At 40.4% G+C, this 16,715-nt stretch overlaps 3 protein-coding genes across 5 annotated transcripts; 2 read left to right on the top strand and 1 right to left on the bottom strand.

Annotated features, from left to right (window-relative positions):
* Nucleotides 1-905: 905 nt before the first annotated feature.
* Nucleotides 906-2,012, top strand: LOC145437612 (TLC domain-containing protein 2-like). The gene has a single exon (XM_080314883.1). The coding sequence runs from the start codon at nucleotides 1,094-1,096 to the stop codon at nucleotides 1,913-1,915; it is 822 nt and encodes a 273-aa protein (XP_080171009.1). The 5' UTR covers nucleotides 906-1,093; the 3' UTR covers nucleotides 1,916-2,012.
* Nucleotides 2,013-2,042: 30 nt separating this feature from the next.
* Nucleotides 2,043-5,937, top strand: LOC145437610 (E3 ubiquitin-protein ligase parkin-like). Of its 3 annotated transcripts, none has more exons than XM_080314881.1 (2): nucleotides 2,043-3,186; nucleotides 4,550-5,937. In XM_080314881.1, the coding sequence occupies exon 2, from the start codon at nucleotides 4,558-4,560 to the stop codon at nucleotides 5,875-5,877; it is 1,320 nt and encodes a 439-aa protein (XP_080171007.1). In that variant the 5' UTR covers nucleotides 2,043-3,186; nucleotides 4,550-4,557; the 3' UTR covers nucleotides 5,878-5,937. The 3 variants fall into 3 exon arrangements, with proteins under 3 accessions (XP_080171007.1, XP_080171006.1, XP_080171008.1); XM_080314880.1 differs by having other exon boundaries at nucleotides 2,043-3,255; XM_080314882.1 differs by lacking the exon at nucleotides 2,043-3,186 and adding an exon at nucleotides 3,283-3,657.
* Nucleotides 5,938-6,701: 764 nt separating this feature from the next.
* On the bottom strand, nucleotides 6,702-16,072 carry LOC145437609 (polynucleotide 5'-hydroxyl-kinase NOL9-like). Its single transcript, XM_080314879.1, has 3 exons — nucleotides 15,189-16,072; nucleotides 11,869-11,937; nucleotides 6,702-8,886 (listed from the first exon to the last, which is right to left on the bottom strand). Exons 1-3 carry the CDS (start codon nucleotides 15,745-15,747, stop codon nucleotides 7,097-7,099), a joined length of 2,418 nt encoding a protein of 805 aa, XP_080171005.1. The 5' UTR covers nucleotides 15,748-16,072; the 3' UTR covers nucleotides 6,702-7,096.
* Nucleotides 16,073-16,715: the final 643 nt, after the last annotated feature.

Genomic DNA, 16,715 nt, shown 5'->3' with positions numbered 1-16,715 from the left:
CTTTATTGCTTACAAAAGTGGTATATTCAGCTGCATACATACGATTATATATTTACTGGAATGCGATAACCCAGATCCGGACCTCGCAATTTGGAGAATGTGCCGCCTACTGTGTACTGTGGTCCTCAATTTAGAATGCAAACTACGGTTAACGGTAACAAGCGATTCATAGATTACCGCCCGATGTTTGGCGTACGGTATACGTTATATGCATAAAACAATATGCTAGATCACAGCAGCCTTGGCAGAATGTCAGTTGCCACTCCAAAAACCTTGTCGCGTTGTTCTTACGATATAGTGTATTCTTAATTCCTTTGAATTCTCAATTTCAGTTAACGCCAAATGTCATTTAACTTGAAACTTGGAGAGGTAGACAATAGACAATTAGACATGTCAAGTCCTACTGTCGTGCGGCCAGAGTTGGAAAACTAGAAACTACTCAGCTTTTTCAATAAGATTAGAATTGAAGCTATACAGAATTTTTCCGAATTGGATCAAAATTAGTGAATTCGAAATGGATTGAAATCGAAATTAGAAAGAACAAAGAAATACAACAAAAATCAACTGAATATAGATCAAACTATAACTAGCGTTGTTATCTAGTTGTCCATGTCTGCTTACGATGTCATTTTACTTCTACCCAAAGATGTAAATTGGTGAGGGCGTAAATCATTTGTTCAATTCTTCTACGAGAGTATGATGCAGTAAGACATGCTTGATTGCTTTGAGCAATTTTGATTCTATTAGGGTGATTGAAATTTGTTAGACGTTGTGGTTTGATTCTATATACCAGTACGGTATGGTAGATTAATAGGTACCGTGCCTAATTGTGACAGCCTGACACGATTTGAATTTTTATGTAGTTGTGCGCCAGCATTGTTGCTGTGTATTTACTGTGTATAAAAAATGCAGGCGTTTCTGTTTTGATGGAAACTTACTTTTTCATGTTGAAATGAAATGAAATATTAATTTCTAAAATTCGTTTTCTTTTGGCACTTTGCAGATTTTTTTTTGTTTTTTTTGTACTGAAAATTTGAACTAGTCTGGTGGAACTTCATTCAAGCAACGGCCAATCAAATAACGTATCTTCGTCATGGCATATGAAATCATGTTCGCATCATTCACATTTTTCTCCATCATGAGATACCTCATAACGCGTTTCACGATCCCTGATGCAGTACAGCACAAATGGAGATGGTACAACGTATGGATATCATGGATACATGCATTGTGTGCAGGACTGGGATGTATTTATTGTGTGAGCATAGAACCGACTTTGTTGAACAATCTTCAAGATTATGACATCAGATTCGCGTACAACTTGATTGAAATGTCGACTGGATATTTCTGGTACGACGCAATTGATGTCGGTGTTCTTTCTGGCTCGAGTTTGAAGGAATCTTTAATATTACTGTGTCACCATTTTGTGGTGATACTATGCTTTACGGTAGTTGTTGTCACAGGCGACCACGTTCCAATCGCTATAGTCTGCTTACTTGTGGAAATCAATTCAATATTTTTACACGCTCGTCAAATCTTTCGCATGGCCAAAATTTATGATGGTCCTTTCTACACTGTGAATAAGATTTTCAATATCATCACATTCTTTATGTTCCGCTTTGTGAGCCTTTCTTGGATGTTAAGACGTGTCATACTTGATCGTTCTGAGCTTTCGATTGGTTACTTCATCTTATTAGTTACTTCTTTTCCCCTCATGATCGTAATCAATTTTGGCCTTTTTCTTCAAGTACTCGCAAAAGACGTACCCGCATTTACTGTTTTGCAGAAGTTGCAAGGTTCTAAAAATCAGAACCGCAAGGAAAAAGATGCCTGTGAGACCTTGAATGGTCATATGAACGGGACGCATCAAACAAAACCAGTAATGAAAGCAGAGGTTGTTAGCAAATTGGAATAAAGTGTTAATTTTTTTTTATCCTCATAACTACCTATCGTCATTAGCCTATGTATAGTTTGCCATTATGTTTTTGGGACAAGATTATCCCACAACAGAACTTAGACCACTGCACTCACTCAATCTGCAAATCTAGGGACATACCTAATTACTTCTGAATTATCCTTAACAATTGACTAGCATTTGAGAACAGACAGTTATCTGTTTGGGACAGGCCAAATACTGCAAATCTGGGGACGGACCTATAATACTTTTTGAGATATTGTTCACACTTGATTGGCGTTTGTTCTTACTTATAGCCTACTTATCCTAATCGTGCCTTTGTTCTTTTTTGCTTGTACAATCTTTACAGATAGTTAACCTAATAGTGTCTTTGTTCTTCATTTTGCCTGTACAACCTTTGTATCTTTTGTGTAGTAGATCTGTTGTTGGCCATACGTTGTAACCACTGAGTTTGAATCCAAACATTAATGTTCTTACTGACATGTTGGGACGTGAAGATATATAATCTGATCCTAACTGTTAATAATACAATCTGATGCAACTTACAAAGTGTTGCCAATTGACATTACGACTGCTTTCATGCTAATTATTCTACATATATTCTATGCTTAAAATTAACGAATGCATCTTATTACGCTTGTTGCCTGATAATTATATTGTACCTAGCCTTTATTTATGTACTATTTGAAAAAACATGTTGTTGGCCTGTGGTTGCTCCTGATTATTGTCATGCTGAAATTTCAATTAACATGCAATGTATGAAATTGACGTGAAGTAGGATTAATGACGGCAGGAAGTTCATGTTATTACTATTGAGATGTGATTCAGCCAGCTAAATTGATGAAATGATTATATCTGAGACTACTCGAGTGGATTGCTTAGTACTTTATCAAATTATCATGAATCGCTTGTGATATTCCCGATTTATTTCTGTACAGTTATTGTCAACAACGAACGTGTCACGATAATCAATTTTCTTCATTAAATTGTTTCTTTTATAGTAGCAAGTTGCTACTAGCAACCACCATCCTGTAATGCATTACATTAATACGTGTTATTTTTTGTTTTGGTCAGCCAAATATAATTAGTTCTATCAGTGTGAATTGATGTTGAGACTGATTACTGGTCTGGCGAGTCAGTGGAGTCCGTTTGCAGAAGCATTGCAGCACTATCAACCGCCACCATCTACACTTCGGTGAAATATTATAACCACGGAAAGAATTACTGGAACATATCACATGTAATTTACTGAGTTGGTCAAGCAGTCATTGGTGAGATAGTAGTAGCATTAATGACTTTCAGGACATATCAAAACTACTTCAATCGGAAGTGCGAAGCAGGTCTGAGAAGTTGTAAAATAGTTTGAAGCAAGCAATTGGTATGAAATTTCGCAGACCCACTTTGGTCAATTGGTGGCGTTTGGCTTTTCAAAATTGCTAGAGCGATCTCCTGGGTTAACATTGATGACCATTGACCGATGCTGTCACAAATACGTGTTACCGGTATCTCAAAATACAATTCTGTTGTTGTAATACAAGGGCTTGACCATTTCTATGACAATTTCACTCTTAAAAGTGCTGCCTGTTTTTCCATATTCCAGACACTGCTTTCTACTTTAGTAGTAGAAGCAATCTAAATGCATACCGCTTGAAAAGCACAGCAAGTTAACGAAACTTACTGGAGTATTCTGAAAAGTAGTCGCCAACTTCATTACTGACGACTGTGAACATTGTGGTGTCCAGGTATGGTCAATTTCTACTCAATTACCAGGAAAACAAGCAATTGCAAAGACATGTCAAAAGTAGCCTACTTGAGTAGAAGCAGAAAATGACAATTTGAGAAGTTCTCAAGTAAGCAGTTTCAAAAAGTAATGGGTCACATAGTTTTCGCGGTCAATTTGAGGTGGTAATTTTCAAAATTACATATGCATCTTTGCTAGCAACGCAAAATGACCAATGATACAACGAACAGGTGCAATTTTCCGAAAATGTATCATGGTACACTTACAATGATGCAGGATATCTTTAGCCCAGTTTTCAAGACAATTCCACTTGTAATAGTGATGCAAGCATATCCCAAATCTACCTTCTACTTTACAAAATCATAAGTGTAAAAAGGAAGTAGTGATGCCTAAAACTGTTGAAGTAGAGTGATGAAACAGCATACCCACTTGAGTAAGTAGTACAAGTAGGTAAAACACTTGAGTAGCTTGGAAAATGTACAAGTACTTTTATACTGACCACCACCGGAGGTGACTTATGTATACCCAGACCATTATTATCCAATCGATCAAGATGACTACCGTACCAATCTTATGCCACTGAATCAGCGTACAAGTAAAACTGCCGTTTGACAACTTCAAGTGTAGGCGGTAGTGATTTATGAACAAACCTGTGTTCGAATAATTTTGAGATGCAATTGGAAAGTATGCCAGCGATGGGTGAATATCCACACTCCGCAGTCGACAGCAATGATCATCATCATTCGTATTGTGAAATTTTTCGATACAAGAAACATTAACTCCAATACAGTACGTCAAAAGGAAGCCGTCGAACTGGTTTTGTGAAGTCAATCAATCAAATTTGATACATTGTCCATTTAAATTGTCCTTGCTGATTACATGCATGTATTCAGGAACGAGAATGCACCAACAAGGCCAAACCGTATCTATCTCATTACGACTTCACCAAGGCGGGTCACAAGTGCAAATGTGTTTGCCAACCACCACCACAATATCGGATATCAAAGATGCCCTGCGTCTGAACACAGGGAGACCCAACCATAACTATGACATCATATTCTGCGGCCGGGTAATGAAGGATCACGAAAATTTGGAATCTTACAACATCACATCTGCGACAACGTTACATGTAGTTGACAGCCCTAACACTTGTGACACATTGGCGACAATGCCATGTAAATTACCCCTTTTGACCGGGATATGGATGCATCGTCTGTGGAATTCACCGTTCCAAACATTAAAACAATCTGTTGACAACGTGAACGGAGATTATACGAAAGACAGGAATTGGCCGAGGTACTACGGGTACTGCAAACTGTGTGTTAAAGTGGTAGCTAGCAAATTACGTGTGCGGTGCGGCAACTGTAACCAAGACACTGTAACTCTTAATCGAGATCCTCAAGGTTGGATGGATGTCATTAGACCAGGACAAATCACCGGTAACTGTAAATCGAATGAATGTACAGGAGCTATTTGTGACGCAGATTTTTACTTTAAATGTAGCGCATGCGCTCAAGAATCATCCACTGTGCCTTTGCCTAATGTTACAAGCAACATCAATCATTCCTTATGCTTAACTTGCTTAGATTGTACCGACCCTGTTGTTAACTTCCCTTGCCACTCTGATCATGTAATGTGTTTGAGTTGTTTCGAACAGTACGCGAGGACTAATTTAAGGGAACGAAGCATGGTGCTACACGGTAATGACGGCTACACTTTAGCATGTCCAGATGGATGCGCAGACTCTTATCTTAGCGACACGCATGTTATGCATATCCTCGGAAACGATGAGTACCAATTGTACCAAGTTTACGCGACTGAGGAGTGCCTCACGTCAAGTAAAGACGGTATGGTGTGTCCAAATCCGCGGTGTTGCGCAGGACTTTTTGCGAGCTCTATGTCTCAGGAGAGTAATATTAGGGTATCATGTCCCTCATGTGAATTACATTTCTGTTCAAACTGCAAGAGAGACTATCACGGCACGACCGACTGCACTGCAGCGCTGTCTTCTCAAGCGGGTGACAGTAAGGCAGCAGAAGAATACCTTGAAAGTGTCAGGGTGATCGGAAAGATTGCAAAAAAGTGTCCCGGTTGCGGTTCTGCCACTGAGAGAAACGGGGGGTGCATGCACATGACATGCCGGGTGTGTCACTTCGAGTGGTGTTGGAACTGTGTCGCAGAGTGGAACACACAGTGTCAGATGGATCATTGGTTCGCATGAGCCAGTCCAAGTCATCCGTGATGAGTTCATCACCGGTCCGCGAAAAGTTTGTTTAGTTTTGCAAGTAAAGTGTGGCATTAGAAATGTACTGGTCACACTAATAAAAAATGTATACCGTATATAGATAGGAAGTTGTCTTCGATCGGAATGTGTGATACTGAGTGAACTAACTGTACAAGCTGCAATAAATTTTCAATGTTGAATATTTGAAGACCGGTCAGCGAATAAAATGTCATTTGGAGACTCGACTACAGAGTAAAAGGGAGGGTTGTAACATGTAACCAAGTCACAAGGCTCCGAGCCACAAGTCAATCTCACTTATATAGTTTTGACTCGAGCGATTTTCAATTCACCGGTACAATACACATGGTACTATGACTCGAGTCCAAGTCATTGTTTTGACTGCTCAGTTTCCAGTTCAAGTCTTGTTGAACCCACTTTTTATAACTCTGTTTGGTGATATCGAATGGTTTGCAATTATAATATACTAATTTTCCTCACTTTTGGCAGTTTCTGGTCGCATTTTCAAGTACCAGTAGCCTACCAATAGACGAAATCCCAATAGTGTGGTTACTTTACTATTCTTTGAAATTACAATGAAATGACGGTCTTGGCCGTCTGTGTCTTGAGTCATACGCACTGACTCGAGTCATTTCCATCAGAAAATCGTGACTCGAGTCGAGTCATTACAACTCTGGTAAAAGGTTGCCTGGTCTATATATCAATAAACTTGATATATCCACAGTCACTCAACAGATGTACTGGATCTCATAGTCCCTTAACCTGTCAAGCCTCACTTATTTTTCATGCTGTGACAATCGCAATTACGAGCTTACAATAAATGCACCGTGCATGATCTATTCATTGTTAAATCATTTAAAATTGGAAGTGTCAAAGAAATTTAAGAAATACACTGCACTCCATTTTCAAAATTTCCATCACAAATAGAAGTGCTCTAAGCAGTGCTAAACGTGAGGGAGGAAGACATTTCATTGAAATAGTCACACCAACCCACCACAGTCAGGCTTGAAAGAGCAGCATCCTTCGTAGACTGTCTACAATTGCTTGACAACTCAGTGATATTCGGGAGGGTATCAGGTATCAGCTATACCATATTCCTGGCCCAACGAATGGAATGCACTTTGAACGATTCATCGTGGTAACGGAGGTGAACTCCTCAGCTCCAACACCGGCGACCATAATCAAGTCAGACCACCCGCTACTTGAAAATTTTGTAGGATCTAAATCTATTAGATCCTCTCACATGAGTAGGAAAGTCCTTCACCACATACGGAGCTTTCGATTGAATCACCGACTTCCTTTCATCATTGTCGTACAAAGCGTTGGGAATCAACACAGAACCCACCGATACGCAGTTCACTTTGACCAATGTTTCACGAGGAAGGCTTGTAATAATATACAAAGCTTGTTTGGACGGGCAGACACCTCTCACTATCCCAAAACCATGACATTTCGAAGTAGGCGGAGACCCGAGGTATATCTTTGCCGATCCTTCATCAAAATCAGATTTTGACACAGTGGACAGACCTACGATGGAACAGTTCAATACAGACAACGCGTGACTCTTCAGAATATTGCTATCGTGACACACAGAAACCAGGACATCTTTTAGTAACACTACATATGGCTTCACATGGCACAACGCATCCATGCTTATGATTGGGTTTCTATCACCGAAATCGCGTACAGTGCATTTTTCTTGAACGCTTCGAAAATACGACAGTAACCGCAAGTCTCTCATATCTCCACGATGCAGCGTTGGTTGATAAGGCAAGTCTATCTTTATCCAAAAGTGCTGGTAATCAGGAATATCGGCAGCCACAAGCTTTGTAACACTACCGAAATCATCAACGTAGTCTCTAGTGATATGGGGTGACGGTTTGTATTCTTTTCGCAATGACAGCTGCACAACAAATGCCGGTTGCGTCACCTTCAACACATCCACAAGCAAATTCATCCCTAAATCTTTAATCCAACCCATAGTGTTCACAACTATCGGATATCCTGGTTTTATATGCATCATAGCATCATTCACACACTCCACATACCGGTCCGGATCTTGAGATGCAGTCAAAGCGCCAAAATATGAACAGTAGCGAGATCGCTCAAGGTGCGTAAATGGTGGTCCCAGTACAGCCGATGTTACATATGTAACAGACACACATCCTGGTATCGTAAATTCAGGTTGCCCTACGTCACAGTCTATGTAATTCACCATGTCGTAGTGGTTAAGTAAGTAGTTTACGAGATATCTGTTAAACGTAGATTTCCCAGCGCCTTTATTCCCAACAGTCACAACCGACGCTTTGTTCCAAACAATTTCACTTCCCGTCTCTTCACATTGATTTCCTTCCCTGTATCGACCTTTCATTTCTTGAAGAATTTCATCACATGTGATACTGTATCCAGGAAAGTCGATCAACACTGATTTTGAACCGACAAGGTAGCATCCAGTACATAGTTCTCGAGACATATCATTCTCCGTAGGCATACAAAAGAGATTTGGGTATCTTGGATACACGTGATATTTACAGTCATCCACAGATGACAAAAGTATGACTACCTTACACTTGGATAAGTTTCCAATGTCGTCAGCAGTAATAGCGGAAGAAAAAGTATTCCTCAAAGAATGCGACAATACCTCCACCTCTGCATGTTGAATTTTGATCACAAGAGCAGGATCGTGCGTCGAAGCATAAAATATTTGGCTTTGTGACTTAGAAGATAGCATACATCCATGAGCCAATACGCAACCCTTGAGCACCGACACTTTTGCACACCCTTGCAAATTGATATCGGTATCACAGCCGACTAAAACCTTCGACCCATCCGTGCTTGCCGAGACGACGACGACTTCAGGCAGAACTTCCAATTTTCTACCTTTGAGAACGTTTTTCAAATTGAGAAACTGCTCTTCGTATTTTTTGCATTCTTCTTCAAATGAGGTTTCATCGTAGTCCTCTACCTCGGTAGTTGTGGCATTAGTATCTGGCATTGAAGAAGAGAATGTTTTACTCATGAAAACTAATGATAACCTGAACCATGCACTCGTTTACAATAGCTAGGATTGAAAGCGACCGTTTCATTGATTCCTACACTGAAAGTTTGAAAGCTACTCTTCTACTCATTGATACTAATGATAACCAATAACCATAGGCGCCGAACGCTAATTTTCCTTAGGCATGCGAGTTCGATGACGTCACGAAGGAATGACGTCATGATCCGACGGAATTGATAATTAGGGATAATATAGCATCAATTCATGAGAGTTAAGTGCCTGCATAAATGCCGATTATGCAATATCTTCGTGTTAACAAACTTGCGCGTATGATAAGCTTGTCAACGAGGCCGGAAGTGCTGTCAATTAGCGAGTTCCTGATCGCTAGCGAACAATTAAATACGCCGCTTATCAACGCGTATTACGTAACCTCGGCGACGATTTGCGCAAGGCAAAATGTCAGAGTTGTCTGCGGACATTCGATGTTATTCAGGTCAGCGATGTCGCTCTTTAATTACAATCGCTAACCAACAAACACCTAACGGCATTGTCACCAAGCCATCGAGAGATTGGAACTAACGCATGGTAGACTCGAGAGATGGGAGCCAACGCATGCTCGGCTCTAGACGTGATAGTTGGCCAGCGATGATATCTTTCGTACCAGGCCTGTTGCAGATGCGATTGTGTAGGCAAGCGATAATATCGTGCGCGCCAATGCAGATGCGATAGTGCAGGCAGCGATGGCACCGGGCCTACTGCTGATGTGATTTCATGCTCAAGCAAGTGAAACTAGGCTTGTCGTAGACGCGATAAAGCAGGCAAGCGTCCCCAACGATGATTGACGAGCGCACGGCAATCAATGACACAATTTCGCGATCATCTCAGCGGGAGATCGCGTCGCGTTACATTGTGCAGTGTGCACAGACAAATCTCGTTAATTGGCAACGCGCTTGTAGCTAATTGGCCGCGCGCAACGGGTTACCTCACTCACATAAGCGGTAGCAGGTAATGTCGTAAACGGAAATACATTACGATTCGTTCTAAATAACACAATCGGGGTTTATGCCGATTCAGGCCAAACCGAATTCTAGGCATGCCGCATGCCTAAAAAAATGTCTAGGCATGCCTGGCATGCCCAGGTTCGGCGCCTATGCCACTAACCATGCACTCATTGACAGTACCTAGGATTCTTTTGAAGTAGCTCCATTTGAAAGCCACTGTTTTATTGATTCTGATATTGAAAGCTACGATATTGTTTTACTGATTCTGGTGAGCCCAACAGACTTGGACAACTAGAAAATGTTCAGCTTTTTCGAATTAAATTAGAATTAGAGCTACACAGTTTTTTCTAAATTAGATTATAATTAGAATTAAAGCTACACAGTTTTTATACAAATTAGATTAAAATTACTGAATTAGCAAAAACTCGGAAATTGTGAATGGGAAATATATACAGCAAAATCAGTTCATATCAAACCACAGTGCATTCCCATAACCATGAGAATGGTAACATCTGTACAAGTACACCAAGCTTGGCTCGTTTTTTACTATACCCAGGGTCGCCGCAATTGCGGCCGGCGATCTGATTTTGATTTTGGAAGAACGCGAAATAAAGCATTTTGGAAGCATTTCAGAACTTTTCAAATTATTGTTGCTGTTTCAAAATAAGCTATTCGCATGTGCCCAACAACACTATTCCACACTAGCTGAAACGGCTTCGGCGATGGCAACAGCATTCCGTCGATGGAGAGTCAGCTGATATCAATAAGCTTACGGCCTCTATGTGCAACAGCCCAGCCCAAACACTGCCAAGACCGATGAATTTAGAAAATGGCATGGGACGTCCCCACGAGATCAATCTTTAGGTTGAGATGGTCTATCAGCTAGTAACAAGTCTGGCTAGCCCCAATATCGCTTTATTAGTCGCCGAAAAGCGTTGTCGGGTATCGTACGCAGCTCAGTTCAAAACAAAATGACGCTTATGATGATGATATTTTCTGTATCTGTACTACTTCAATAAAATATTACTTCTTTTTTGGTAACCATGAGCAATCGTCCATGTTAGTCAGCACGGCGTTGTACCATACCAACGTAAAGTTTTATAAACTAGAATGTTATTCGCTGACTACAAGCTACTACGCTAGCAGGCTATTATTCGTCACAATCTACTAAGACTGATAAAGTGTAAGTATAAGGCGATGGCGGCTTGGCACTGGATTTTCATGCACGAGACATTCTTGTTAACTCGCTGCAAAATGCCTCGGACAAATAGGAATTTTCAGGAAAACAATAAATTAGTTTAGAATTGAAATTAGAGCAAATTAAAACAAATTAGATTAGAATTAGAGCTTAACAACTAGAATTATATACATCTATTTGTCCGAGTCTGGAGCCCACCACCCTCTAAAAAAAGAAAATCAAATCGTTCCCAAATACATAGTGACGCTGTCAAGAACAATTGGAATCCATAACATCAAATAACTATTATCGAGACATATTCATCAAGTTACGTTACTACAATGTCTTTAGTCAGAATGAGAAATTTTACCTTGGATTCACTTGCGTATTTTAAATCTTAGGACTTGCTTGCGTTGCGCAAAATACTTGTGATCAACCCACAGTCACAAAATGAATGTGCCATAGTGTAACTAGCATTTACTATTACGTAATGGGGTCTTCCCTTACCCTTAGCCATATGTATTTGTATTTAATCCCTTTTGGGGTGTGTTAAAGGAGAGATGTCCGGTTCCATGTTTCGCTCTGCACGAGGATCATGTTTTTACTGTCGTGTGAGACAGCATATTCGGCACTAAACTAAACTATCAGTGTGCGTTAGGTTAACTATATGGGTTTCGGATTCATGCATGTGGTACGCAATTCCAGATTTCGGCAGACACAATGAGGTTTTAAAATGAATAATCAGTCGACCAAACAATAGCAATTAGGGTAATAAAAGCAATTTAATTCAGTACCTGTCCCAGTACCGGCTGTTTCGTTTGGTGGTCCGACAGATTCGTTCATTTCTTCATCCATTTCAGGATCTGTTTCATTCAATTAAATTTATTGCAAATGTACACTAGGGTTGTTCAAAAAAAACTTTTTTTTCCAAATCTCACTCGCCTAGTGACTAAATCGTCAGGTTGTCCAAGAAAACGATGCACACCAAATTTGACTCAATTCCAACCAGTAAAGGCCGTGCAATCTTGAATTGAAATTTTTAATTTATTAATAAAAAATTTTTAAAAAAATTCTCAAATTTTTCCGTCAACCCCATGAAATTGTTGAGCTGTCTTCAAAGACGATGCAAAACAAATTTGAGTCAATTCTGACTAGTAGAAGCGGAACTATTTGAGTTTTTCGTTGATAATCCCCGGATCAAGGATAATCCGACAATTATCAACGAAAAACGCGAATAACTCCGCTTCTACAAGTCGGAATTGACTCAAATTTGTTCTGCATCGTCTTTGAAGACAGCTCAACAATTTCATGGGGTTGACAGAAAAATTTGAGAATTTTTTTTTTAAATTTTTATTAATAAATTAAAAATTTCAATTCAAGATTGCACGGCCTTGACTGGTTGGAATTGAGTCAAATTTGGTGTGCATCGTTTTCTTGGACAACCTGACGATTTAGTCAGTAGGCGAGTGAGATTTGGAAAAAAAATTTTTTTTGAACAACCCTAATGTACACCACAACACTGCAATACAATGCAAGATATGGAAGGTGTCGAAACGACTTGGAGTAATCTTTGAAATCAGACACCTACCTGGACTAGGCGATGTAAAAAAGGAGGCATGCACACTTGATGAAAAGTAAGAGAAGGTAGTATAAAAGGACATGTGACAAAAAAGGGTGACATGTGTAATGAGGCGAGATTGATATGTCACGTCGTGTTCCGGTAAACTAGAGGGCAAACTAGTATTCATTCGGTAGAAATTGTTTGTATTTCGACTTGAATGTGGACAAGGACATGCTCGATGACTGTCGGATTGCCGGTGAAATACTGTTCCACAAATCAGGTCCGGCATATTTGATGAAGCGATAATCTTTTTCGTCTACCATATGGTAGTTGGACTTCTGTCGTGCTTATGCACTTTTGATACTGAGGTAAAGATCATGAAGTTTTCGGGGCAGTGGCTGCAGTGGAACTGAGGCATAAACTTGTTTGCGCATATCTTTTATGTTTAGGACACTGAATCTTTTGAGCAGTGATTTGTGTGACACACATCCTGAACCCTTTGGTGCCCTGGCTATAATACGGAGGACCTGATGTCGCAGCTTTTGCAGTGGCTTCAGTATGCTATCACTGGCAGCCACCCAACATATGATGCCATATTGTGACTATGATTAGAATAATGATTTAAAGAGTATCGAAAGGACCCGGACTGGCATGTAGTCTCTACGCAGTTTTGTGATAATTTTTTTTCTTGCGACTGAATGTGACTCTTTCAAGACGTGTAAGAGTCTAGTAAAACCACCAAGGTACCGTAATTTTCCAAGTATAGTACGCCCCCATGTATAATACGCACCCTTAAAATGGCATGTAAATTCTTGGAAAAAACCTGTACCCATGTATAGTACGCACCCTGCATTTGCAGTACATGAATAGCTGTTTTTTAGTACACGATGGTGTTCTGTTTCGCGATGTCAATGCGAATCATGACATAACCATCGCTAAATCATTAAGCAATTAACGGCATTGTCTCTAAACGATAGCAGAGAGCAGCCAAAGCCTGCAAGGCTGGCGACGCGATAGTTCGGGCCAGCGATAAGACGTCTTGCGCACGAGGCCTATTACGGATGCAATTGCTAATCATTATACAAGTAGCGGTATTGCCTTTATACGATAGTAAATAGCAGCCAAAGGCTGCGAGGCCGGCGACGCGACATCTTGCGCACAAGGTCAGATGCGATTGCTCAGGCCAACGGTTATGTCATGCACACCACGCCTGTTGGAGGTGCGACTGATTACGCAAGCGATTATATTTTGCGCACACGGCCTGTCGATGAAGTAGCGAGGATTGCTGAACGCGGGCGCGGCAATCAATGAATGACCTAATTTCGCTCGCGTGCAAACCAACTCAGCAGGAGATTGCGTGTGCTGTGCAGACGACTCTCGTTAATTGGCAACACGCTTTTTGCTAATTAGTAGCGCATTACACTGATAATACGAATTACTGGGCACGATGGCTGAAAGTGATGCGCGATTGGAAACAAACATAAAGAAAGGTGTGATTTCAAGTTTTTTATCAAGGGAGATTTTTTTCAAGCGTGTTATTCCCATGTATAATACGCACCCCCCGATTTTAGGGCAAAAAATCGTGAAAATTTTGCGGATTATGCATGGAAAATTACGGTATTTCGTATTTTCCGTATTGGAAATAGGTTGACCAGCGATGTTAATGGCCAGTTTTTTTTCTGAGTTTATGGCCAATAATTGGGATTTCGTGGCGTTGACGCAAAAATTATTGTGGCTCGTTCACTCATGCACTTTGTGCATTTGATCGCAGGTCACGGCACCCAACTTAGCCTTAGATGATGAGCAAGAGACGAGGTGAGTATCATCAGCCAACAGTGTGGTACTCAATGAGGATTAAAAAATGTTGACATACAAAGTGAAGAGGACCGGCCCAAGCACTGAGCCTTGAAGTAGCCAGTTGAGGAGAGGACAAGATGTTGGAGATTGAAACCATTTGTTGGCGTCCAGTGAGGGAGCTTTTCATGAGCTCAAGTTGTGGGCCCCGGAATCCGTAACGCGCCAATTTTTAAAGGAGAATATTATGATCAACGCAATCGAACGCCTTTTTTCGATCGAGGAAAATACTACACCCCACATTTCGCGTCTCCAGGATATCATAGTGACAGTGCTCGGCCACTATTAAGAGTGCACGTGAGGTTTATTGCTTGTTGCCGAAGCCAAATTGGTGAGGGGAAATTATAGACATCTTGACAACATATGAAAATAGGCGGGACAGGAGTAACATTTCGAAGACAATCCCACTACACTGAAGAACAGATATCGGTCTGTAGTTGGTGACATTAGTTCTAACACCAGCTTTGTGAATCGGGACCACTCTGGCTGTTTTTAGATAGCTGGGATAGACACCCTTTTCTATCATGAAGTTAAAAATATAAGCAATAAAATGTCCAATGTGCAGGCTGATCATTTTCAGAAACCATGATGGGACGATCATAGTCGAGGGTCTAGTTCAATTTCAGTTTTGTAGAGGGCTACTTCTACTTCGGCGCTATCTGTAGGCTTGAGCATAACAGAACGAGATATCAATTTCACCTCCAACCTGGCCGATGCAGGTTGCGTCTTCAGTTTTGGATTCCGCATTCAATGTTTTCTTCAGCTTCTTTTTGGCTCGTTGTTTTGGTTTGATTATTGTGGAGGTTTCTTTGTCAACTGTTTGCAGTGATTCCACAATAGCTTCAGAAGCGGTTCGAGTTTCAGGCTTTACATCCTTTTGCATTTCATTAATATCAGAGCCACCATTAGATCTATTTAGGTTGCTGCCGCACGTAGACTTGTCCACAGCAATAGGTTTGGACACACCTTCGGTGATTGCAGAGTTGGAATCCTTGGTACTGGATCCAGAGTTTCCAGACGATAAATCTGATTCTTTAACATAAGTAGCAAATGCAGACTTGGCTCGTGTGAAACGGAATCCAGGCTTTTTGGCCTTTGAACTTTTATTTTTCGGCAATTCTGTTTTTGAAATTTTTCTGAGATCCTCTTCTAACGACGAACTACTTGAAGCCCTTCTTTTGGCAACACTTTTAAGACGTGTTACTAGCGTCGGCATATTTTGCATTCCAGCAGTCTTTTTAGAACTTGATTTTACCATAGTGTATACCGTAACGGTTGTAGTTTGTCTTACCAAATGAACTACAGAAGGAAATATTGAATACCAGGATGAAAAAATGGGTATATGCTATATCAATCTGTTGAAGTAAACTGATGGTATATGGATATGGAATTTAAACTCACTTTACAGGTATACGAAATGCCGGAAATGGCATGTCGAGGTCATTTTGATCCATATGTGATTGTGATACATATGCTCGAAATATACATTACATAGGTATGTTCCAGATACGACACCTGTGCATCAAATATCCGTAAGGCTAGGCAAAATATGAGTATGTGGTTGAATTTCTGCTCCTACTCATTTCGACACCTACCGCAGGGTGTCTTTTCATCATTATTTCACCTTCCAATAACTGCAATAAAACGAACCAGATCCAGTTTTATTGAGATTTACGGTGTGCCATCACCTTTATAATTACATATTCTGTCATGCATAAATCCATATCCAGTAGAATTATATTATTTAATCGAATATGAATCTTATCCATATGGCGCGCCGTAAGGCTGTAACCTACGTAGGTTAGTAATCTATACTGTAAGCCAAAGAATGTATATATTCTATATTCTATATTCTATATTCTTTGCTGTAAGCTAAGCAACTTCTACCTCACATTACACGTGCACTCAGGGACTTCCCCAAGTTACAACAACATCTTCGCCATTTTCGAAGAGGACGCTCCGGACCACTGAGCTTCATCATCATCATCATCATCATTGGTTTATTAGCAATTTTATCAGTTCAATACACCACAAAAATGCGATACAATGAAAAGACAGGAAGATGTCGAAGCGACAAGGAGTAGTCTATGGAATCTGACACCCACCTTGGCCTAGGCGATGTAAAGAGGAGGCATGCACACTGAATGAAAGTAAAGAAAATAGTATAGAAGAAGAATGCGACAAGAAATAGGGCGGCATGTCATGGGAAGCGAGATCGATAGGTCA

Source organism: Botryllus schlosseri, chromosome 4 (assembly GCF_051294905.1).
Source record: "Botryllus schlosseri isolate E-star chromosome 4, Bs_hap1, whole genome shotgun sequence".
NCBI lineage: Eukaryota > Metazoa > Chordata > Ascidiacea > Stolidobranchia > Styelidae > Botryllus > Botryllus schlosseri.
Note: the sequence above shows the minus strand (reverse complement) of the source record. Positions and strands in the feature narration are given on the sequence as shown.